Here is a 23809-nt window from a genome sequence, read left to right as displayed (position 1 = left end):
ACCAAAAATTTTTTAAGATATGTAGTGTAAAAGAGGTCAGAGTAGATTTGGACCACTGGAAAATGCCTGGAGAAGTAGTAATGGAGAAGGAAATGGTGGGCGAACTGAATAAGTGTTTTGCTTCAGTCTTCACTGTGAAAGACACTAGCAGCATGGTGGATGTTCAAGAGGGTCAGGGGGCAGAAGTGAGTGAAGTTGCAATTACTAAGGACAAGATGCTTGGTGAAACTGAAATCTCTGAAGGTAGATAAGTCACCTGGACCAGATGGAGTATACCCTTGGATTCTGAAAGAGGTGGATGAAGAGATTATGCAGGCATTAGTAATGATCTTTCAAGAATGAATTGATTCTGGCATGGTTCTGAAGAACTGGTAAATTGCAAATATCACTCCATTCTTCAAGAAGGGAGAGATGCAGGATAAAGGAAATTATGGGTCAGTTAGTCTGACCTCAGTGGTTGGGAAGATGTTGGAGTCAATTGTTAAGTTATGGTTTCTGTTGCAATTCAGAAAGAACCTGGAGGTTGGAACAGAACATTAATTGTGTACAGTACTGCCAAATGGTCTGCTTGACTCCTAGTCACCTGGAAACAATGAACTCTTTCTCACACACAGGATTAGTAGGTCAAACTTTAATTGACAGATGGACAAGCCCACAAATCAACCAATCACATGTCACATGAGACCAATTACTGTCACATGATGGATAGGACATCTCTCCACCCACAAGTTTTTGAGTGAAACCAGCTTGATAGTGTTCCACGGGTTTTCTGGTTTGTTTTGATTGACACAGTCCAGAACCCCTAGAATCGAGTGTTGGTCTGGATTCAGTGCTTTCAACTGGGGATTCTGCTTCGATAGTTTGCAGGACTAACCTGTCTTATTCACTAGCTCGTTCTGGAACAAGAGATTCAATTGGCCCTCTCGTGATGTAGTCTAGATGTCGGCAGCATACACTACCATCTTCAAGTGCTGAAGTAACTTGTTGGTCCTCTTTCACCACAACTTCTTCCATCCACCTTCGGCTCTCAGGGTTTGGGTAAACATAAACTGGATTTCCCACCGCAAGGTTCCAATCTCTGGGTGCAATAAATTCAATTGGGAATGCAACCTGCAGCCCATCAATAGCTCAGATGGAGAGAAACCTGTGGTAGTTTGTGGGGTTATTCAGTACCTGAACAAAAACTGGTTTATCCTGGTGTGTATGTCACCTTTGAACTTTTGTATCCCCACTTGACAGTCTGAACAGTTCTTTCAGCCATACCGTTTGATGATGGGTGATAAGGGGGTGTATGCTGCAATGTGAACTCCGTTGTATTGTAAAAGTAGTTTGAATTGCTCACTTGTAAATGTAGGACCATTATCTCAAACCGCGGTATTGGGATTCCATATGTACAAAATGATGTGCATAAAATGTTTGTCATTTGGCTGATTGAAGTCTTCACCGGCCTTAATCCATTTAGAATGCACATCAACTACCAGTAGCATGTGACTGTCCATTGGACCTGCATAGTCTACTTGTAAATCCACAGTTTGGTGGGCTATTGCCATGAAGCCATAGGTATGGGAGCATTTAAAGGTTGAAACTGCTGGCATGGGTTACATGCATGAACAGTGTGCTCAATGTCTTCATCAATTTTCAGCCACCAAACATAAATTCCAGGCTAGCACTTTCATTTGTGGTATTCCTGGATGTGCACAATGCAAATTCCAGGATAGGGGACCGTAATCATGTAGGAATTACCAATAAAACTTTCCCACAGACAACTGTTGTAGATACTAAGCTAGTTTTGAGGTCTGGCATGGGGTGGCACAGTTTCGGCCACACTATTTGGTCATCCATCTTGTACGTGCCTTTAACTTGCATCAGTTCAGTTTCTTCTTTTACCTGAGAAATGGTAATCAGAGATGTATTGACCCAATCCATCAGTTTATCTGGAAGTTCTGACTCTCAAGGATATTTACATAGCAGAAGACAGTTTAAGGCATCTGTGATACAGTTGTTTCTACCAAGAACAGAAGATAGCATGTACTGTTAAGCGGACAGGTATAGGGCCCACCGTTGCATCCTGGGTGAAGGCATCTGCAGCACAGCCTTGCTGTCACCAAAACAATCCCGCCAATGGCTTGTGGTCCATATAAATGTTGAAACGTTGGATATACAGATGATGGTGAGTACGCATGATGCCAAAAATAACCACCAGTGCTTCTTTGTCCAACTGTGCATGATTTCGTTTGGCTGAGTTAAGAGTGCGTGCTGCAAAAGCAACAGGCTTTTCATTATCGTTTCTACTGGGATAGCACTGCACTAACACCATACGGGAAGGCATCACAGTACAAAACTATTGGCACCCTGGGTCTGGAGTGCATTAATGCTTGGAATTAAGTCAGCATTTGTTTGGCTCTCTGAAAAGCAGTTTCCTTTGCCTGCTCCCGAAGCCACCTCGTACCTTCCTTCAATAGATCGTTAAACAGACCAAAACTCTGGCATAATGATTAAACATGCCCAAAAAGGAGCAAAGTTTATGGACATACCTTGGTGCTGGAGCTTCATAAATGGGATGAAGCTTTTCTTTGACTTGATATATACCTTTGGAATCCAAGCGAAAACGGTGGTATTCTACATGAACTGCCAGAAAGATGCATTTCTCACTCTTTAGTTAGGAGAAAGTTTTATCAGTGTTAGTCAGGTGCTCTTCTAGGGTTGACCTGGTAATTGGATTTGATGGTATGTTGGAATATTGCTGGAGATGAATATATGTTGAATGGGAACCTCATATACTGGAATTGGATTGCAATAGTAGACCCTTGGACTGCTAGCTCGAGCTGTTGGTATGCAAGTGCAAAGTCAAGTTTAGTGAATAAGTTTTGCCTCCTAGCGTTGTACAGATGTCTTCTATCTTTGGAATTGGGTATGGCTCTGAATGTTGGCATGAATTCACTGTGACTGTAATCTCAACATCCTCTTACTCTTGACTACTGGCACAATAGGGATTGCCTGGTGTGAAAATCTCACGGGTTCAATTATCCCGTAATCACATAAGCTCTTTCTTGACTTTGGAACAAAGCATGTATAGCAGGGAACATGCCTTGAAGAGCTTGGGTTTGGTTGTGCCTGATTCTGATATACGTTCTTTGGTACTCCTGAGCTTGCCTTCATCAGGGTTGCTGAAAATAAGTTCGTACCATTTGAGTAAACTCTTGACTGACGTGTTCATTTTCATCTGATACTCACCTAGGCTAGGCACTTGCTGTAGCCAGTTGCATCTGAGTAAGTTTGCTCCTTGTTCCTTAGTGATATGCACTGGTAGTTGGTGCAATTGATTTTCATGCTCAAGAAGAACCCTGCCACAACCAATTAGCTGCAATTGCTTCCCTGTGTATGTCTTTAGTTTGTAATGCAGTGGGGCTTATCTTTTCACTGCAGAGTAATAGTACAGTCGGTGACAAGTTCAAAGGGAGTGGGTCTGGTGTTAATCTTTAAAACCATCCATATAAGAGGGACTACCACAGACCACATGAGTTTATTACAAATGCCTCCAGCTCCGTAACGGCTGCTGTGGAATGTTCTGGTTTGAATGGAGGCCAAGATCAGCAAAATCTTACCAAGTGTCCTTTCTTTTGGCAAGTATGGCAGACAGTCTCGGTCATGACAGTCAGTAGGCGTTTGGTGAAATTAACTGCAATAGTAATGTCAGAAATCTGGAGTATAATTTCTTTTTTCTTAGTTAGGCACACTTTAATGTCATTATAATCTGCAGCAGTTGTAGGTGAGAGGGACATTGTCTCTTTGAACTTTGCACTGTGACAACAAAACTGTATTCTTATCTGCCACTTTCATGCAATTTGCAATATCAAGGCTGACTTAAGTGTAAGCTCTGATTCTGCCAGTAGGCAATGTTGAATTTGAACATCACACACACTAACGATCAAGCAATCACACATCATGTCTTCTCGAACAGTGATAAAGTCACAAAATTTAGTCAGTTTTCTTAATTCAGCAAGAAATGTTGCTACTGATTTCATTTTCTAACTGTTGAATCTAAAGCACTGCACAATAACTGGTGGTTTAGGAATGTAATGAGATACATTTAATCTCAAGTTCCGCATAAGATTTCAACCGGACTGAGTAGGTTTCTTTAGCTATTCTGGGTTCTAATTGGAATTGTAGGATTATATCCAAAACTGGGGAATTGAAGATGTCTGTCCATCTATCCATGTTTTTAATTTCTGTTGTCTAATATACAGCTGCAGGTTCTCTGAAATTTCAACACATCATTACCTTGATGTCTCCTAACTGCAGTTAACTGATATTGAAAACTAAACTGCATTAACCCTTGCATTGTTTTTAAAATAGTTTGAGCCTTTAGCAGCAATAGAAATACTAAATGATACAACATTCAGGTTTATGAAATCTGTATACTAACTAATCTTGCACTTCATTTTCAACCAATTTGTAAAGTAAGTCTAAATCTACCTCCCAACTTGCGTTTTAAAATTTATTTTGATAAAACACAAGATTGGTATTTTAACTATTCTGTAATTCATTTTGAAATCTGCAGCTGCCAGTATTTCCAGGTTGCCTGGTAAAATTATGTACTCCACATTTCCTCTGTACTTTCCATGGTATTTATGCAGTTGCTATATATACCGAGGGGCCACTTTATTAGGTAACCAATAAACATGGTGTGGTCTTCTTCTGCTGCTGTAGCTCATCCACTTCAAGGTTCGACCTGTGCAGAGCTCCTCATCTAGAAACCACTGTTGTAATGTGTGGTTATTTGAGTAATTCAACCAGTCTGGCCGTTGTCCTTTCGCCTCTCATTAACAAGGCTTTTCGACCATAGAACTGCCACTGACTGGATGTTTCTTTGTTTTCCTCATCAATCTCTGTAAACTCTAGAAGACGTATGTGATGAAAATCCCAGGAATTCAACCGTTTCTGGAATGCTCAAGCCACCTTGTCTGGCAACATCAATCATTCAATGGCCAAAGTCACTTAGATCACATTTCTTTCTCCCATTCTGATGTTTGGTCTGAACAACTGATCCTCTTGATCATGTCTGCATGCTTTTATGCATTGAGTTGTTGCAAGGTGACTGGCTGATTAGATACTTGCATTAATGATCAGGTGTACCTAATAAAGTGGCCACTATGTGTATGCCCATAATAGTGAATTTAACATCCTCCTTCTGTCACAATAATCCCATGATTCTATGCAATAGTTCTTTCCTCACTTTGTAATTTTAATTTTTATAACTAGGCGGTTAATACTGCATAACCTCAAATTAATCTATTCTATTATAAGAGCAGAAAAAATGTTTGAAAAGTGATATCAGTAAGTATGTGTGCTTAAATTATTGGAAGATTTTGCCTTGCTTCTCTTTGTAACTTGATAGTATGTGGAATGTAACTAAGGCACTTCTTCCAGGTTATTGTTGCCCTGGTAAAGGATGAACCTGAGACGAAACTGTTGGATCTAATGAAAACTGATGGTGCAGATCAGATCAGGAAGGCACTTGCCAACTATGTTGACACTTTGAAATTAGGTGAGTAGAGTTAAGCATTTGATAATGAAAATCTCTTCAAGTAAAAGCATAACCAGTAACCGAATACTGACAGATCTAAGCATCCCGCCTCAAATTGCATTATTTGGCTATCAATATTCTGAGTATTTTTACCAAAATGTTTGTAACACTTATTGGTTTACCACAATATCAATCCAAGTCTAAGGTGACTTAAACTGCTGATGTATGCAATTTATTGTACCTTTTTTTACATGAAGTAATTGTTTAAGGTGGGAGATTATAATTGGTCTGACTGCTAAATCTCAGGTTTAACACAGATTGCAGGGCACTTTTAACCTTTAACACTTTCAGTGCAATGTTCTGAAATGGATTGTGCTCTAGTTGTAGAGTAATGGTCAGCGAGGATAGATTGCTGTTGATAATTCAGAATGTTTGCTTTTTGGTACTTAAAATTGGGACTTGTTGCTTTGGTTTCTGTAAGTAGTAATTGTTCTAAATTCATTTGAAATATTTCAACTCGTGTTGGATTAGCTTGTTATTGTCACATGTACTGAGAAAGGTGCAAAGCCTTTGCTTTGCATGCCTTGCAGACATCATTCCATACAAGCTGGTTAAAATGAAACCATGCAGTATAGTCTTTCAATTAGAGAGAGTGCAAATAGATTCAAGGTAACTTGGGAGATCAAATGTTCATCTTTTACTGTGCAAGAGGTTCTTTCAAGAGTTTGATAACAATTGGATTCAAGCTGTCCCTGTGCTTTCAAGCTTATTTACTTCTGCTGGGAGGGAAAGGAGAGAACTAGCATAGCAGGGCTCCTAATGTTGGCTCCATTCCCAAGAAAATAGGAAGTGTAAACAGTCAGTGGAGGGGAGACTGGTTTGATGGACTGTGCTGTGTTCACTGTTCTTCAAACAAACTGGTTGTCAGGTACAGTTGCCAGTCATGGGTTTTTTTGCTCCTTGAATGACCACTCAGGCACCCAACCAGATTGAAATTTATGATCATTGATAATGATCTGTGCTGAAGATGGTACTTCAATTGGTTTAAAAGATTGAGGCCATGTGCACTAGGAAAATAATTATTTCCAATTTGAAGCTCCAAACACAAGTGTGTATGGTCCTTTTTGATTTATGGAAGAACTGAGGAGATTATTTGGGCAGTATAAGTAACACAACCGTTCTTTGACTTTTCTGTGGACCATCCAGCTTTTTTGCAGCCCTTATTTAATTGGAAAATAGAATTTGGGGTAGTGGTAAAGGTGTCTTACTCTGACTGGGAGATCTGTGACCAGTGGTGTTTGGTTCTCTTATAGATAAATGATCCTGACTAATATGTAGGTGGCTGACTAGTAATTTTGCAGACATGAACATTGGCACAGTTATGCACAGAGAGGAAGGTTAGCAAAGGATACATCAAGATATAATAAGTTAGAAAAGTGGGTGGGGAAATAAATGACAGATGGGTTTGTCTGTTATTTCCCCGATCTGGACAAGTGCTGTGCTGCACTTTGGGAGGTCAAATGTAAGAGGAAAGTATGTAGTAAATGTTAGGACCTTAGGAGCATTGACCTAAAGAACAATCTTTGGGTGCAAAACAAATACTCCCTGAAAGTGGCAGCATGGATAGAAGGAATAGAGCATACTTACCTTTTCTGCATTAAGCATAAAAGTCAGGAAGCCCTTTGCAGCTGTATAAAACTTCGATTAGGTCACATTCAGGAGTATTGTGTGTGGATTTTGGGTGCCAGGATGCTGAGGCGTTCACCAGGACGTTACCTTGGTTAGCTATAAGGTTAGGCAAACTTAGAATGTTTTATCTGAAGCATCAGGAACTGTGAGATGACCTGATAAGATGTACATAAAATTAGGTAGATAGTCTCTTTCTCAGGGTGAAAACGTAAACTATTAGAAGGCATAGCTCTGAGGTGGGAAAGTTTATTTTTAAAAAAATTTACTAGGCAAGTTTTTTTTCTTAATACAGTGGTGGGTGCTTAAAATATGCTGCCAGGGAGCTAAAGGAAATGGGTATGATAACAAAGTTTAAGAGGCATTTAAACTTAAGCTGATGCCTGAACAAGCAGGGAATTGGGAGGATATAGACTACGTGTAGGCAAATGGAATTACTTTAATTTGGCATCATGGTTGGCACAGACATTGTGGTTTGAACCTGACCTTGGCTGTTACTGTGTGAAGTTTGCACATTCACTCTGACATATGGGTGTTCCCCAGGTGATCTGCTTTCTTTGCATTCTAAAGGCATACTTGTTGGTAGGCTACTGTAACCTACCTCCTGTCTAGGTGAATGGCTGACGATTTTGAGTAGATCGTTAGCTGATTGGTATGTTTCAGTAATTTGCATGTAAATAAGTAGGGAGGAATGGCATTGAGAATCTCAAGTCTAGCTGAATAGCTTCATGACAGGGTAATTTAAGATAATTCGCCCTTATAAATTAAAGAGGAATATCCTGCAAAGCTGATGCCTAACCTGATTTGATCTCTCCAATGAAGATGTTATACTTTGAGCACCAGACACCAAATTAGAAGGGGTGACAGAATCAGAATGAGGTTTATTATCACTGATGTATGTCATGAAACTTATTTTGTGGCAGCAGTGCATTGCAAAACATAAAAAATTAGAAGTTTAAAAAAAATAGTGCAAAAGAGGGATAACGAGGTAGTCTTCCTGGACTGTTCAGAGATCTGGCAATGGGGAAGAAACTGTCTAAAACACTGGTCTTCAGGCTCATGCACCCAGTGTGTAAATCCTTTTACAAGAGGGAGGAGATGTATTCAATAATTGTTTTTTGTCATGGTTTTAGTCTTAATTTACGTAAAGCTGCTTTCATCCACACTTTGATGTCATCTTGTATGGCTTGTCATACAATCTTGGAGTTTGCAGTTGAAGTAATTCCTGTAAAATACTCTGCTTCTGTGTTCTCAATACCACAGTAGTTAATAAGGTTTGTGCACAAATTTGATGTTACTTTTGTATTTCAGAATTTACTCAAGGAATGATATTGCCAACAGTTAATGGAGTTCAGAAGGAACAGTCACAATCTAAGCCCAAGATTGATCTGCAGACCAAGGTAAGGAAACATTAACTGCTATTTATCAACTACAATGTCAAGTTTTGATATATCATACTTGCTGTGCCACCTCCAAAGATCACAGGAGTGCAGTTTGCTTGAACAGGTGGCTAGAATTGAGTCTTATTAAAACACCATGTTGAAATTGAATGGCATTGTGTACAGTACAAAAGCTGACCTGGTCCATAATATATTTCCTAACTCTAGAGCTCCCACTTGATTATATTATTGAGATTTAAGCTGAATGCCTTGTGGTTGGTTTTAATAGCTAGCCAAAGCAATGTTTAATTTCTGATGCATTGTAATACTTTCTGCCAGATACGTCTATGGTGTCAAGATTCTTCACCGAGGGTGAAGTTCTTTATTGAATCAATTCTGATGGCAGGATCAGTCTTGGATGCCTTTGAGCTATAAGGTATTTCGGCCCAAGTTGATTAGAGACTGAAGGACTCCTGAAGCCTATCCATGGCTATGCTCCATAAATCTTAATTTATCCAACATTTAGAATTCTTAATCTGTATGGACCCTAGACTGGGTTCCTCTTCCTCCCCTATTAACTGCTTTGATTGTATTTTAAATGATGATTTTTGTTCTCCCTAGAGTATGACGTAGTAATAAGCAGATATGCTACGAGCTCTCCACCCACTATCATTACTTGCCTGAACTTGTCAGTCCTGGACAGGTGGACAGGAAATGAACAGTTGAGGCCTCAGAGCAGCACAACTTTTGAATAATATTCATTAAACAAAATCTTCAATGCTCCTGGTCTTTCTAGTAGCTATCATGCTTTTTCTGAACTACAACACACACAAAATGCTGGTAGAACACAGCAGGCCAGGCAGCATCGATAGGGAGAAGCATTGTCGACGTTTCGGGCCGAGACCCTTCGTCGGGACTAACCAAAAGGAAAGATAGTAAGAGATTTGAAAGTAGTGGGGGGAGGGGGAAATGCGAAATGATAGGGGAAGACCGGAGGGGGTGGGGTGAAGCTAAGAGCTGGAAAGGTGATTGGCGAAAGTGATACAGAGCTGGAGAAAGGAAAGGATCATGGGACGGGAGGCCTCAGGAGAAAGAAAGGAGTGGGGGGGAGCACCAGAGGGAGATGGAGAACAGGCAATCAACTAAATATGTCAGGGATGGGGTAAGAAGTGGAGGAGGGGCATTAACCGGTATCCATCCCCCTCTTTTCCTTTGCTACATCGATGACTGCATTGGCGCTGCCTCTTGCACGTGTGCTGAGCTCGTCGACTTCATTAACTTTGCCTCCAACTTTCACCCTGCCCTCAAATTTACCCGGTCCATTTCTGACACCTCGCTCCCCTTTCTTGATCTTTCTGTCTCCATCTCTGGAGACGGCCTATCTACTGATATCTACTATAAGCCTACAGACTCTCACAGCTACCTGGACTACTCCTCTTCCCACCCTGTGTCTTGCAAAAATGCTATCCCCTTCTCACAATTCCTCCGTCCCCGCCGCATCTGCTCTCAGGATGAGGCTTTTCATTCCAGGATGAAGAAGATGTCTTCCTCTTTTAAACAAAGGGGCTTCCCTTCGTCCACCATGAACTCTGCTCTCAAACGCATCTCTCCCATTTCCCGCACATCTGCCCTCAGCCCATCCACCCGCCACCCCACTCGGGATAGGGTTCCCCTTGTCCTTACCTACCACCCCACCAGCCTCCAGGTCCAACTTATAATTCTCCGTAACTTCCGCCACCTCCAACGGGATCCCACTACCAAACACATTTTTCCCTCTTCTCCCCCCCTTCTGCTTTTCGCAGGGATCGCTCCCTACGCGACTCCCTTGTCCACTCGTTCCCCCCATCCCTTCCCACCGATCTCCCTCCTGGCACTTATCCTTGTAAACGGAACAAGTGCTACACCTGCCCTTACACTTCCTCCCTCACCACCATTCAGGGCCCCAGACAGTCCTTCCAGGTGAGGCGACACTTCACCTGTGAGTCGGCTGGTGTGGTATACTGCGTCCGGTGCTCCTGGTGTGGCCTTTTATATATTGGCGAGACCCGACGCAGACTGGGAGACCGTTTCGCTGAACGCCTACGCTCGGTCCGCCAGAAAAAGCAGGATCTCCCAGTGGCCACACATTTTAATTCCACGTCCCATTCCCATTCTGATATGTCTATCCATGGGCTCCTCTATTGTCAAAATGAATCCAAACTCAGGTTGGAGGAACAACACCTTATATACCGGCTGGGTAGCCTCCAACCTGATGGCATGAACATTGACTTCTCTAACTTCCGTTAATGCCCCTCCTCCACTTCTTTTCGCGTTTCCCCCTCCCCCCCACTACATTCAAATCTCTTACTATCTTTCGGTTAGTCCTGACGAAGGGTCTCGGCCTGAAATGTCGACAGCGCTTCTCCCTATCGATGCTGCCTGGCCTGCTGCATTCTACCAGCATTTTGTGTGTGTTGTTTGAATTTCCAGCATCTGCAGATTTCCTCATGTATGCTTTTTCTGAAACTGGTTTTCCTTAAAATTCCTTAAAAGGCTGATAAGGAGGTGGAGGGGAGGGAGATAGAGCAACTACTGAAGTTTTCTGTTTGCTAAGATAAATACGGTGCCTATTAAAAAGTATTCACCTTCCTTGGAAGTTTTCATATGTTTAGAAGATGCATTTTGACAGCAGTTATAGCCTGTGGATAGGTCTCTACCAGATTTGCACATCTGGACACTGTAATTTTTCCCCATTCCTCACAAAACTGCTCAAGTTCTGTCAGATCATATGGGGATATTGGGTGAATAGCCCTTTTCAAGTTCAGCCACAAATTCTCAATTGAGGTCTGGACTCTTGACGGCCACTCCAGGACATTAACTTTGTTTTTAAAGCCTTGCCTGTGTAGCTTTGACTTTATGTTTGAGGTCATGGTCTTGCTGGAAAAGAAATCTTCTTCCAAGTCACAGTTTTATTGCAGACTGCATCAAGTTTTCCTCCAGGATTTTGCTGCATTCATTTTACCCTCTACCTTCACAAGCCTTCCAGGGCCTGCTGCAGTGAAGCATCCCCACAGCATGAAGCAGCCACCACCATGCTCAATGGTAGGGATGGTGTGTTTTTGTGCAGTGTTTGGCTTGCGCCAAACATAGCATTTAGCCTCATGGCCAAAAAGCTTAATTTTGGTTTCCTCAGACCAAAGAACCAACTTCCAGCTGACTTCGGTGTCTCCCACATGCCTTTTGGCAAACTCTACCTGAGATCTCGTGAGGTTTTTTCAATGGTGACTTTCTCTTTGCCACTCCCCCTGGTGAAACACCTGGGCAATAATTGTATGCACAGCCTTTCCCATCTCAGCCAGTGAAGCTTGTAACTCCTCCAGAGTTGTCATAAGGTGTCTTGGTGGCCTCCCTCACTAGTCCCCTTGGCACAGTCACTAGGTTTTTGAGGACTGCCAGCTCTAGGCAGATTTACAGCAGAGCCATATTCTTTTAATTTCTAGATGACTGACTTAACTGTACTCCAAGGGATATTCAGTGACTTGGAAATTTTCTTGTATTTGTCTCCTAAGTTGGGCTTTTCCATTTTTTCAATAACCTTTTTGCAGAGTTTCTTGCAGTGATTTTTTTTTTTTGTCTTCGTGGTGTAGTTTTTGCCAGGATACTGACTCACCAGCAGTTGGACCTTCCAGATGCAGGTGTATTTTTACCACAATCAATTGAAACACCTTGACTGCACATGTTGATCTCCATTTAATTAATCATGACTTCTGAAACCAGTTGGCTGCACCAGTGATGATTTGGACTGTCATTTTAAAGGGGGTGAATACTTGTGCAATCAATTATTGTTTTATTTTTGTTATTAATTTTAGTCACTTTGTAGAGATCTGTTTTCACGAAAGTCTTTTTCTGTTGATCAGTGTCAAAAAGGCCAAACTAATCCACTGCAATTGAATGTTGTAAAACATGAAAACTTCCGGGGGGGGGGGGGGGGGGGCTGAATACTTTTTTTTTTAGACATTATCTTTTGTTCTCTCTGCCATTGAAATCAGTGGATCTACAGATGGTGTGCAGGTATAACCTATTGCAGGATCAGAGAGTGGGTTGCCCAGCACAAAATTTGGGAATCTCAGCAAACTGAATTGAATGAAGTCCAGCTTGGAAATAGATAAAGTAATTTGGGACTTTGTGCACAAACACCAACTAATGAAGCTGCAACGATAAATTGTGTTTAAATTATGTATTTGGAATTGATTAATTCTCCCATTTCTCTTGTATCACCTTTCCAACTCCAACATAAAAGCTGTAAAATTTGCACTGTTATGAACAGTGGCAAAATATTGTAAAACCAAAATTACTGCCACAGCTGGCATAACTGAGTGGTTTGTCCCTAGTGAAAGTTACTAATTGTCATTTTGACCCAAACTACTTCAGAATGTGCAAGTGATAGGTGTGGGAATGGGAACAGTTCTGACTTTGGCAGTTGATTTTTTTTGGTACAGTTCTGCAGTGAGTAAAACTGATCATGCAGCATCCCAACGTTTTGGAAATCTTGCTCATCCAGCATCTGGCTTGTTCTAGTCTGAAGCATGAACTGTTGTCCAGTTTGCATACAGGATGTATAGACAAAGTTGAATTGGGGTTAGGAACATCGGTTTGCAGCCAGAGTCTGATGTACATTAATATATTCTGCTCTTCAGATTTTAAAGTTCTACACTACGTATAATATTTATTGAAAGGTGAAATAAGGGGTTGTGTCCAAATCCAGGAAATTTGTAAGTCTGGCATTGCCAAAGGCCTAGAGCTGCTGGATAATTGGAGCTTTACAGCACTATAAATAGTTTCATGCTCTACTACTGATTTTATTTGCACTGATTCATTTAACTAGAAAATGATACATTTTACACATTGTTTAATTGGTCTGGTGGAAAGGGAACTGGAACAGGGCAGTGAGTGATGTTTTCATTTAAATGAACATTTCATTTCTGTACGTTGTTATGCCAGATAGTCCCTGAATCTAGTGGCTAATTATAGCAGGGTTTTGGGAGAAAGCTGTAAAATAGTACTAATTGCCTGTTTAAGATTTTAAACAGGATATACCGCTCTCAATTTGTGCTGTGTCACAGGTTGTAATTGCTCAACAACCAAACTTTTTAGTCAAAAGTTTACTTTGTGCATTTATTATGTTCATTTTATTATTTACTAACTGGGGTGGGGTAGGGCTGTCCAGTCTGCTGCTTTGTGTAGTTTGAAACCTGGAGTTCTTTTCCCCTCCTGTTTTAATTTTTCAGATTGCTACATCTCAGTTACCTTCCCAGACTAAATCTGTTGGGGTGAAGATTCCAACCTGCAAAATTAACTTAAAAGATGAATTTATGACATCACCAGAAGAGCTTTACAAGATATTTATTACAGAAGAGGTAAGTGTCAGTGTGACGGAGTGTGTTCTTTAAACACTCAGTACATGTGCACAATTATATTTACGCACAGAAGCACACCGCGCTGCCTTGTCATTGTGTACTTCAATGTCTCCCACCCCTGTATATTCTAATAATCAAACATAATTTTTAATAAGATTGTAACTGCATTGGAGTGCATCATATTCTGATTCGTGTGTAGTCTTGGGTTAACTGTGTGGGTAATTAAAAATGGAGTGATCTGTTGCCTTAAAAAAAATAGGGCAGATCGCTCTTGGTGGAGAAAGAGAGAGTTGCTAGGAGTTGACACTTGACAAAATATTGCAGAGCTATTCATTGTTTCCTGGCAGGTAACATTTTATAATATTAGCAGTTTTATTTTTGCTAATTTTTAAGTTTGACTTTGATGCACCAAATAAGCAGCCTTGCACGAAAGTGCTAAGTGATTCCAGCCATTGTTCTTTGGTCAAAAACCTACGTATCCGTAACAGTCAGCTAGCAATTTAAGTGGGTGGAAACAAATGACATACGTAGTTTGCCCTTGTGTCAACAGAGAATGTAACATGAAAAATTTGAGTGACGATCAGGTCTGTGCTTGCTTTTTTTCCAAGAACTATTGAGCACTTGCTTGAATCTCTACCCTTTCTGCCACTTGGTCTTCCTGTCACTGAACTGTTTTCGGTGGTGGAGTGTGATTAAGCCTCAGTGCTGGGAATGTGTGGCTGGGAAGAAGCTGAAGTTAGTTTGCTGATCCTTCCACTGAATATGCAGTATTTTGCAGAGAATGAGTTGTATCCATTTAGTTCTTCAAGGCCTCTACTGTAGTATAAAGGGGGCTGGGGCAGATGGGATCACTGCTTTGTGGACAGTTTTTTGTGTCAGATTGAGAACTTTATCTTCAAAGTAGCTTGTGGTCAATTCAGGCAAAAGGTACATTGGTGTTGAGGAAGGCAGGCTTAGTTACTTTATTCCATGGTCTCACCATAAACCTTTATTGTTGGAGAATAGTGTTGTTTAACAGTGGTAGGTTGGTGTAAGACATTTTGGCTTGCTGATTTTTGAATGCAAGTCCAATCCTCCTGCTTCACTAAATGAGTCAATGGTGGCTTAGCGCTCTGGTTCCAACTACAGCGCTGAGCATTTTTCTACATACTGCAGCTGGGTTATTAGGGTTGGAATCTTTTTGTCCTTGTGGGAAACACTTAGAACAAACTTTCAGTACTAATGTGGTGACTATCTCTGGAGTTCAGGGCTGATGCTTGGGCTTGGAGCTAGGTTCAGCAGTATGAGTCAGTTATATAGTGTTGGTGAGGCCACATTCTAACTACTGTACACAATACTGATCTTTAAGGCTATATGTGCATTGGGAGCAGATCTGAAGTTTTTTTTTTTAGCCTGGTATGGAAAAAATGGTAAGGCCTTAAAATGGAACAAATTACACTTGTCTGCAAGAGTTTAGAGGTAGGGCAATTGAAACAAGATTTTGAAGGGTCTTGACAGGATGGAAGTGGAGTGTTTTCCTTTAAGACTAGGGATCATTTAAGAATAAAGGATTCTCAACTTTAAGACTGTTAAAGTGACTTTTTTTTTTGAGTCATGAGTTTTGGAACTCCCACCCAACCAAAATTGTGGTGATAGTATTTTAGACGTGGTTTAAGTTGAAGGGTTGCCAGGAGTACACTGGAACATGGAGTTGAGTTTGCAGTCAGATTGGCCATGACATTAAATGGCAATTTTGGGGATGGGGCACTGAGTTACACACCACTCCTGATTCATGTTTTTATTACTATCCTTGTGGCTCACAATGACTGACACCAGCTTTGTGGTATCATCAAGCTTGAATAAGTAATACTGGATCCCCTCTATGTACAAATCAGAGGCATAGGTTGTCATAAGGCCCTAACTGCTCAATGATCATGCTTTATTGGAAATGGCCTACTTATTCCTGCTATCCTTGCTCTTAATACGTGCTGAGAATTATGTAGTACCTTATTTGAAAATCCAAATACACTACTTGGTTGTCTGCCTCAACATTCCAACAGATTATCAAAGTTTCTGCTTTCACTGATTGATTGATAGATAGATAGATACTTTATTCATCCCCATGGGGAAATTCAACTTTTTTTCCAATGTCCCATACACTTGTTGTAGCAAAACTAATTACATACAATACTTAACTCAGTAAAAAATATGATATGCATCTAAATCACTATCTCAAAAAGCATTAATAATAGCTTTTAAAAAGTTCTTAAGTCCTGGCGGTTGAATTGTAAAGCCTAATGGCATTGGGGAGTATTGACCTCTTCATCCTGTCTGAGGAGCATTGCATCGATAGTAACCTGTCGCTGAAACTGCTTCTCTGTCTCTGGATGGTGCTATGTAGAGGATGTTCAGAGTTTTCCATAATTGACCGTAGCCTACTCAGCGCCCTTCGCTCAGCTACCGATGTTAAACTCTCCAGTACTTTGCCCACGACAGAGCCCGCCTTCCTTACCAGCTTATTAAGACGTGAGGCGTCCCTCTTCTTAATGCTTCCTCCCCAACAAGCCACCACGAAGAAGAGGGCGCTCTCCACAACTGACCTATAGAACATCTTCAGCATCTCACTACAGACATTGAATGACGCCAACCTTCTAAGGAAGTACAGTCGACTCTGTGCCTTCCTGCACAAGGCATCTGTGTTGGCAGTCCAGTCTAGCTTCTCGTCTAACTGTACTCCCAGATACTTGTAGGTCTTAACCTGCTCCACACATTCTCCATTAATGATCACTGGCTCCATATGAGGCCTAGATCTCCTAAAGTCCACCACCATCTCCTTGGTCTTGGTGATATTGAGACGCAGGTAGTTTGAGTAGCACCATATCACAAAGTCCTGTATCAGTTTCCTATACTCCTCCTCCTGTCCATTCTTGACACAGCCCACTATGGCCGTGTCATCAGCGAACTTCTGCACATGGCAGGACTCCGAGTTATATTGAGGTCTATGAGGTTAATAGGCCCAATCCTATTTCTATGTGTCCTGATCCCAACACTTCTACTATTGATGGCATGCTGAATGATCTATAGTTTCTGGTTTTCTCTGCTAAGTACTGGGATTACATTGGCTGCTTTCCCATCTATATTAAATGCTCTAGAATCTGTAGAACAATTGTATTTTGTAAGTGTAGGAGCCTTGGAGGCACTTTTCTTTGGGTTTTCATTTACTTAATTTCCTACAAGATTTCTTGATACCACATTCAGTCAAATGCTGCTTTGATGTTGGATGGATATGACAGTTGAATTGAAATAAGGTGACAAAGAATTTGGCTCGAGTCATCTATGAAAATTATTCTTCCTCTGGCATGCTTGCTAATTTGGAGTATCTGAATAATTTGTCCTCAAAAATTGCAGCCTGGAGGTGAAGAGTAATCCTCATAGTAGATCTCAAAGGCTTTTTCGTAGTGTGATAATTTGTTTGGTCTTGATTGGAATTGGTTCTTGATTTAGAAATTAAGGTTAATTTATGATCAACAGTTAATTTTTTAAAAAAATTATCTTTTAAGGATCTTCTGGATTAGAACATTAAGGGAAGTTCTTTCTCTTGCTGAAGGCTGACTTGGTTATTTGCATGGAAGGAATATAGATTCTAATTGTGATTTGAGAAAAGAGATTTGCCTCAAACAAAATAATTGGTTTATTCTTGTAACTTTATTGACTGTCTCCTAATTTTCAGCTTGTCCAGGCTTTCACACATGCATCAGCTGTTGTCGAGGCTACCAAGGGAGGAAAATTTCGATTGCTTGATGGGAGTGTCAGTGGAGAATTTTTGGAACTGGTGAATATGAATTTTATATTAGTCTTACAAGTTGCAATTTTCCAAAAATGCAGCTGAGATCAGAATCTGAACCATTTGTGCATCCTTGCTCTTGCCTAAATCACATGAGCAGTTTGCTCAAACCCCTGGTAAAGACAGTGCTATGTATTTTGTAAGAGGATTACTGAATATTTTCCAAGGTCATGTTACATCAAAAGGTTTGCAGAAGTGGCTTGGATAAACAAAAGACAAACTCCAATTAGCTAGATCTACAAATCTATAGAACAGAATCAGTACTAAAATACTTACCCAAGTGTGTGTGGGGGCCCCTCTTATGGTAGAACACCTTCTGTCCTGTGGATCCATAGCACTGCTCCTGCTGATAAAGGCCTCAAAGAATGACCCTCAAATCCCCAACCACTCTACTTTTATAGCCATTACACTCATATGAAATGCTTAAGTGGAGCATCTGCTTGAAGCACTGAACCAGAACCAATCATTACTTACCACTACACTTAACAAGTCCCGTATCTATTTTCATTTAACTTTCATGTTCCCATGCTAAATTCCCATAGTGTAATCAAAGCTCCTGCAGCTAGTTCTGTTGCATTCAGGGCCACTGTGTTGAGATATTTGACAAGCACAAAGATTACAATAAAAATTTATGAAGTAAATTTAAGTTTTTTTCATTGACACTTTCAAAAAATTACCCCATGTAAATGTTTTTTCCAGTTTGCTTAATTTGCCAGCTGTTCAGTATACCTCCAGACTTTGAAGATGAGTTGACCTTTAAAACTTGGGAGGCCATTTGGCCCATGTACTTGCTAATACTTTCTACCAGATCTTACTTTCAGCACTTCATTGCTCTTAAGCTTGTTGCTCTTCAAATATAAACCTAAGTGCAGTTTAATTCAATTGACTTTATATCTTACATTCTTCACATACATGAGTGAAAATTTTTACATTGTCTCCATCTGAATGTAGAATGTGCAAAGTATAATTTGTAATAAATAGTATGTGCTGCAAGTTGTATGACAGAACAGACAGTATAGGTTAGAAATACAATTGTATCAGTGTGAATTAATCAGTCTGGCCTGGTGGAAGAAGCTACCCTAGAGCTTGCTGGCCCTGGCTTTAATGCTGCGGTACAGTTTCCAGGATGGTAGCAGTTGGAACAGTTTGTGGCTGGAGACTTGGGTCCCTAATGAACCTTCGGGCCCTTTTTACGCACCTGTCGTAGATGCACTAGCCTGTTTTCACCACTCTGCAAAGTCCTGTAATTGAGGAAGTACAGTTCCCATACCAGGCAGGATGCTCTCAATTGTCCCCCTGTAGAAAGTCAAACTTCAGCTGTCAGAGGTGAAGGAGGTGCTGTTGTGCTCTCTCCACCCCCCCACCACCACACAGCCGGTATGCACAGACTAAGTGACATCCTCAGTGATGTGTATACCCTCTCAACCCTAGATCCATTTATGTCAATAGGGGTGAGCCTGTCTCTGTTCCTCCTGTAGTCCACAACCAGCTCTTGTTTTTGCAACATTGAGGAAAGATTGTTTTCTTGATACCATTATGTCAGGGTGATGACAACTTCTCTGTAGGCTGCCTTGTTATTATTTGAGATAAGGCCAATCAATGCAGTACTGTCAGCAAATTTAATTAGCAGATTGGAGCTGTGGGTGGTGACAATTATGGTTGTACAGGAAGGGGCTCAGGACCCAGCCTTGGGGGCTCCTGTGAGGGGCAGAGGTGAGGGTGCCCACTGTTACCACTTGCCAGCAATCTGACAGGAAGTCCAGGATCCAGCTGCACAAGCAGGATGAAGGCCAAAATCTCTGAGCTTCTTGTCAGGCTTGGAGGGAATTATGGTGGATGAATGCTGAACAGTAGTCCAAGAAAGAAATAGACCTTTCTATTTGCTTCACAATTCCTATGTATTTCCCATTTTAAAACACTTGTCTCCCTTCAGGGGATCATCTTCCAAAGAAAATCCTTGACTTATTCAGTTCTGCATAGAACATAATACATCACAAAACAGTCCCTTCAGCCCACTGTTGTGATGACCATTTAACCAAAGATCATTTTAATACTTTCTCAGTTATAATTTTATAGTCCTGGCGACATTTCATAAATCTCATCTATCTGCATATTTTCTGTTTTATCTGGACAGTATGCAGTCCTCAAGCTGGGATCTGACTAGTGTCGTATGCACTAGTAGAATCAATCTTTTGCATTCTACAACCTGCTAAAGGATAGTGTACTTTACCATGGAGAGGATGTAAAAGTGATTAATTGGGGTGTTGCCCAGATAGGAGGGTTTTAATTATGGGAGAAAGTGGATAGGTTGTGTTTGTTTTGCCTGGAGTGAAGGCAGCTGATGAGTGACAAAACAAATGTATATGAATAGGGCAGATACCCACATCTGGCTTATCAAAACAAGGATAGGTTTAAGAGGGGAGGAGGGAGCTTTAAAAGGAATTTGAGAAGAAATTTATTTTGACATTGACATCTGTACTTTGCTGGTGAAGGAGGGGGTGGTCTAAGATGCATTTCGACCTTAAGTAGGCAAGATGTAGACAAAAATTGTCCTAACTTGGGCATATTGGATTTGTGTAGCTCAGAATACGGGTTAAGAATATGGTGAACCGAAGGTCTTATTTCTATACTATATAACTTTCTATACCAATAGCAAGCACATTTTGAACAGTGTGGGGTTGGAAGAGGGGTAGTTGCATGTAAATATTTAACTCTGTTTAATTTTGCTTGCTAGGTTTCTGACCAACGGATTGTTATGAAATGGAGGTACAAGTCATGGCCAGCAGGTAGGTCTCTTTACATCAAGTGTTGAATGTAAACAAGTGTAGGGAATGTACGTTCTAAAAATGTTCAAACCTTTTTGCTTCCCAACTGCTCAAACTTTATTTGCTCTTTGCTACACTATCTGCAGCCATATAAAGTTGCAATTACACATTGGATATTGAAAAGAAAATTTTCATTTATTAGAATGCACGACACATGTTGGGTGGGGTTCTTCCTCAGCCTTTTCCCTTTCACCAATGAACTTCTTAGCTCTTCACCTCTCTTCCAATTTCACCTCCTACTTTGTACTACTTCCCCTCCCCCCTACCTTTCTACTCTGATTTCCCCTCATCCTTTTCAGTCCTGATGAAGTGCCTTAGCCCAAAATGTCGACTGCTTATTCTTTCCTGTGGATGCTGCCGGGCTTGTGGAATTCTTCCAGCATTGTGTGTTGCTAGGGGTTGTTGTATACTAGAATACTTGAGTTTAGGATTTATGTGATTAATTCAGCAGCATCAGCTTCACAAGTGAAGGAACCAGACCTATCAGATATTAAGCACCATCTGACACTAGGAAAATATGTGCATTAAATCAGTTTTGTATGTAATACATGTTTAGTTTTAATTTTTAAGTGGTTTTCATATTTGACACAAAGCATTTTACTACTTTTTCCACTGATTTTTACATCAACATGGATGAGTTCATATTTCATGTCTCAGTTGGCTAAAGAAATGCGGCTACCATTATCTTGAATAATTTAATTGCCATTGGATTGCTTTCAGAACACTATGCGACTATCAAGTTGATGTTTTTGGGCAAGGACGATGGAACAGAACTTCAAGTGGAATGTAGAGGTGTCCCATTAGGTGAGGAAGATCAGACAAAAGCAGGATGGCAGCGTTACTACTTTAACGGAATTAAGCAGACTTTTGGATACAATGTACGACTGATCTAATGGGATAGTTTCTCAAACCCATATCTAACTTATGACTACAGAAAAGCTTTAGACCTTTGTTCATTTCACTTCTCTGTTCATCCTTTGTTTACGGTCAAGCCAGCCTGCAACTGAGGCTTTTAAGCATCCATCACACAGTGGTATGTTTTCCAGCTGCTAAATTCTCATTCAGTAAAAGTCTTGGAATAATTTGGCAACTGGCCCTGGGCTGTAAAATTTCAAATTGTATTTAAACTCCCCCTTGCACGCTTTACTAGTGTGAAATGCCAGTTCTGAGTCTTGAATGGTACAGTACTTTGCTGTAAAATTTTAGGTCTATGAGAAAGTGACTTCTTGAACCAGATTTTTTAGGGCAAGAAATTTCCCCAATTACACGCCATTCCCTGAAATATTTCATGTTTGCATCTGTGCAGAGGAAGTAAAAGATGCTATTCTGATTTAACTGAATATGCTAATGTGCCAGTGAATGGAGCAAATAAAAGTTAGGAGAAACCAAATTAATAGTTCCAAGTTTGTTTTGTTGCTGTTGTATGGTGTAGCATTTTGGTGAAAGACCACTGCTAAGAAATTGTACAAAACAGGTTGCTGTCTTCAACTAAAAATGACCATAACACAAAAATTGCATTGTCCTAAAGGATAAGTAAAACTTGCATTAGTGATCACAGGAGAAGAATGGAATTTTCCTTTGCAAATTCTGATGGCATTGGAAAGGCTCCAGAATTGGATGCTTGCCATTTTCTTTAATTTATTTTACACAAAATTACTGGACTTTAGCCCTATATTGGCAGAATCAGAGCAACTATGCTCTTGGTCTCTGGCAAGATCAAGTTTATTTTAACAGCATTAGAGCGGAAATGAGATTTACAATTTATCTGGTCGGAACAAAATGCGCTGAAGGACAAGTGGGTATTTTAAAATAAAACATTGGATTGAGATCTCACTGTTTAAATTGTTCTGACACATTACAGTCAGCTTTTAATTGTTATCTCCTAAAACTTTGCCTTAGTTCAAGTGGAATCTAATTTGAACAAAATGAGCAACTATTTAAAGCTGTCCTAAAACTTGTTCAAGACCAGTGCATAGTAGATGAGATTTATAATTCTCTAGTGGTGAAGCCATGGCATTTAAAGTAGTAAAATTGAGGGAAATAAAGAACGAGACTTTTGTAAGGAGCAAATGTTGGTAATAGCTCATTTGGGCAGCCCTATTTCGAGAATTGTCCAGTCACTTGTGACAATTTCCAGCTCATGATCCTATTACTGTCGTCTGGGTCAAGTTCTCAATATCAAACATTGCTTTGTCAGAACATTTCACTTAGTACCATTGCAAATAAACAGCTGAGCTGATTAAACTGCATGGTAGGCATCTTGTGCATCCTGCCTTTGTGGAATGACATTTTAAGCTTGATCTGTTTTGTAGTTTGGGACACTGGACTGGCATATGAGTTAAACATTGTACCCAGTGACTGTATTTGTATCAGAACAATTGCTGCAGGCTGGTTGTCTATTCCCATGTACATTACACTATCACAAGTTGCTTTATTAAATACAATTTCTACTTAACCTTTGTGTACTTTTGTTTCAGTGAATGTCTTTAATTGATGAAATGTAGGCACCCAGGCAATGTTAACTGAATGATTCTTAATGCAAATGCTGAAGTTTCTGTTTGTATAAAAAAAGTGAAGTGAGGATTACTGGGGTTGCTATTTATGCCAAGTTGCTAATATTGAATTAATTAATTCAATTCTCGGTAATCTGGACATTTTAAATACACCATCTGCTACAATTTTAAATTACTGAAGGATATGCTGAAAGCATCGGGGGGGGGGGGGGGGGGGGGGAATGCTACATTTCCTATTCTCTTTGAAATTTAATCCATGACCACTTTTGAGAGTGGCAGTCTAGTATGTATTCCACTCTTAAGAAAAGATAAGGAAACCATCCTAAGTTTGTCCTGAGGGAAAATTTTGCCTGACACCTGTTGGAATTCTTTGAAGACATTACAACTAGAATAGATAAAGGGGATGCAGTGGATGTTGTATATTTGGTCTTTCAGAAGGCCTGTGACAAGGTGCCACAGAGGAGGTTGCTTACTAAGTTGAGACCATGGCATTACAGGAAAGTTACTGGTATGGTTAGAGCAGCGGTAGGGATAAAAGGATCCTTTTCTGGTTGGCTGCTAGTGACTAGTGATGTTTCACAGGGTCGGTGTTGGGACTGCTTTTTGTGCTGTAAATCAGTGATTCAGATGATGGAATAGACGACTTTGTTGCAAAGTTTG

At 40.5% G+C, this 23809-nt stretch overlaps 1 protein-coding gene across 2 annotated transcripts in view; it reads left to right on the top strand.

Annotated features, from left to right (window-relative positions):
* LOC140724757 (activator of 90 kDa heat shock protein ATPase homolog 1-like) overlaps positions 1 to 23809 on the top strand; it is a 34144-nt gene that overhangs the window by 7502 nt on the left and 2833 nt on the right. The window contains exons 4-9 of one of the 2 annotated variants that reach the window (XM_073039286.1): positions 5431 to 5548; positions 8525 to 8613; positions 13860 to 13988; positions 17698 to 17799; positions 20546 to 20597; positions 21357 to 21440. In XM_073039286.1, the coding sequence (XP_072895387.1) occupies positions 5431 to 5548; positions 8525 to 8613; positions 13860 to 13988; positions 17698 to 17799; positions 20546 to 20597; positions 21357 to 21440 (574 nt within the window). Of the gene's footprint in view, positions 1 to 5430; positions 5549 to 8524; positions 8614 to 13859; positions 13989 to 17697; positions 17800 to 20545; positions 20598 to 21356; positions 23092 to 23809 lie in introns of those variants that run through there. The other variant, XM_073039288.1, reaches the window with a different exon arrangement.

Source organism: Hemitrygon akajei, chromosome 3 (assembly GCF_048418815.1).
Source record: "Hemitrygon akajei chromosome 3, sHemAka1.3, whole genome shotgun sequence".
NCBI lineage: Eukaryota > Metazoa > Chordata > Chondrichthyes > Myliobatiformes > Dasyatidae > Hemitrygon > Hemitrygon akajei.
The sequence above is the reverse complement of the archived record's forward strand: the minus strand, read 5'-3'. Positions and strand labels throughout refer to the sequence as shown.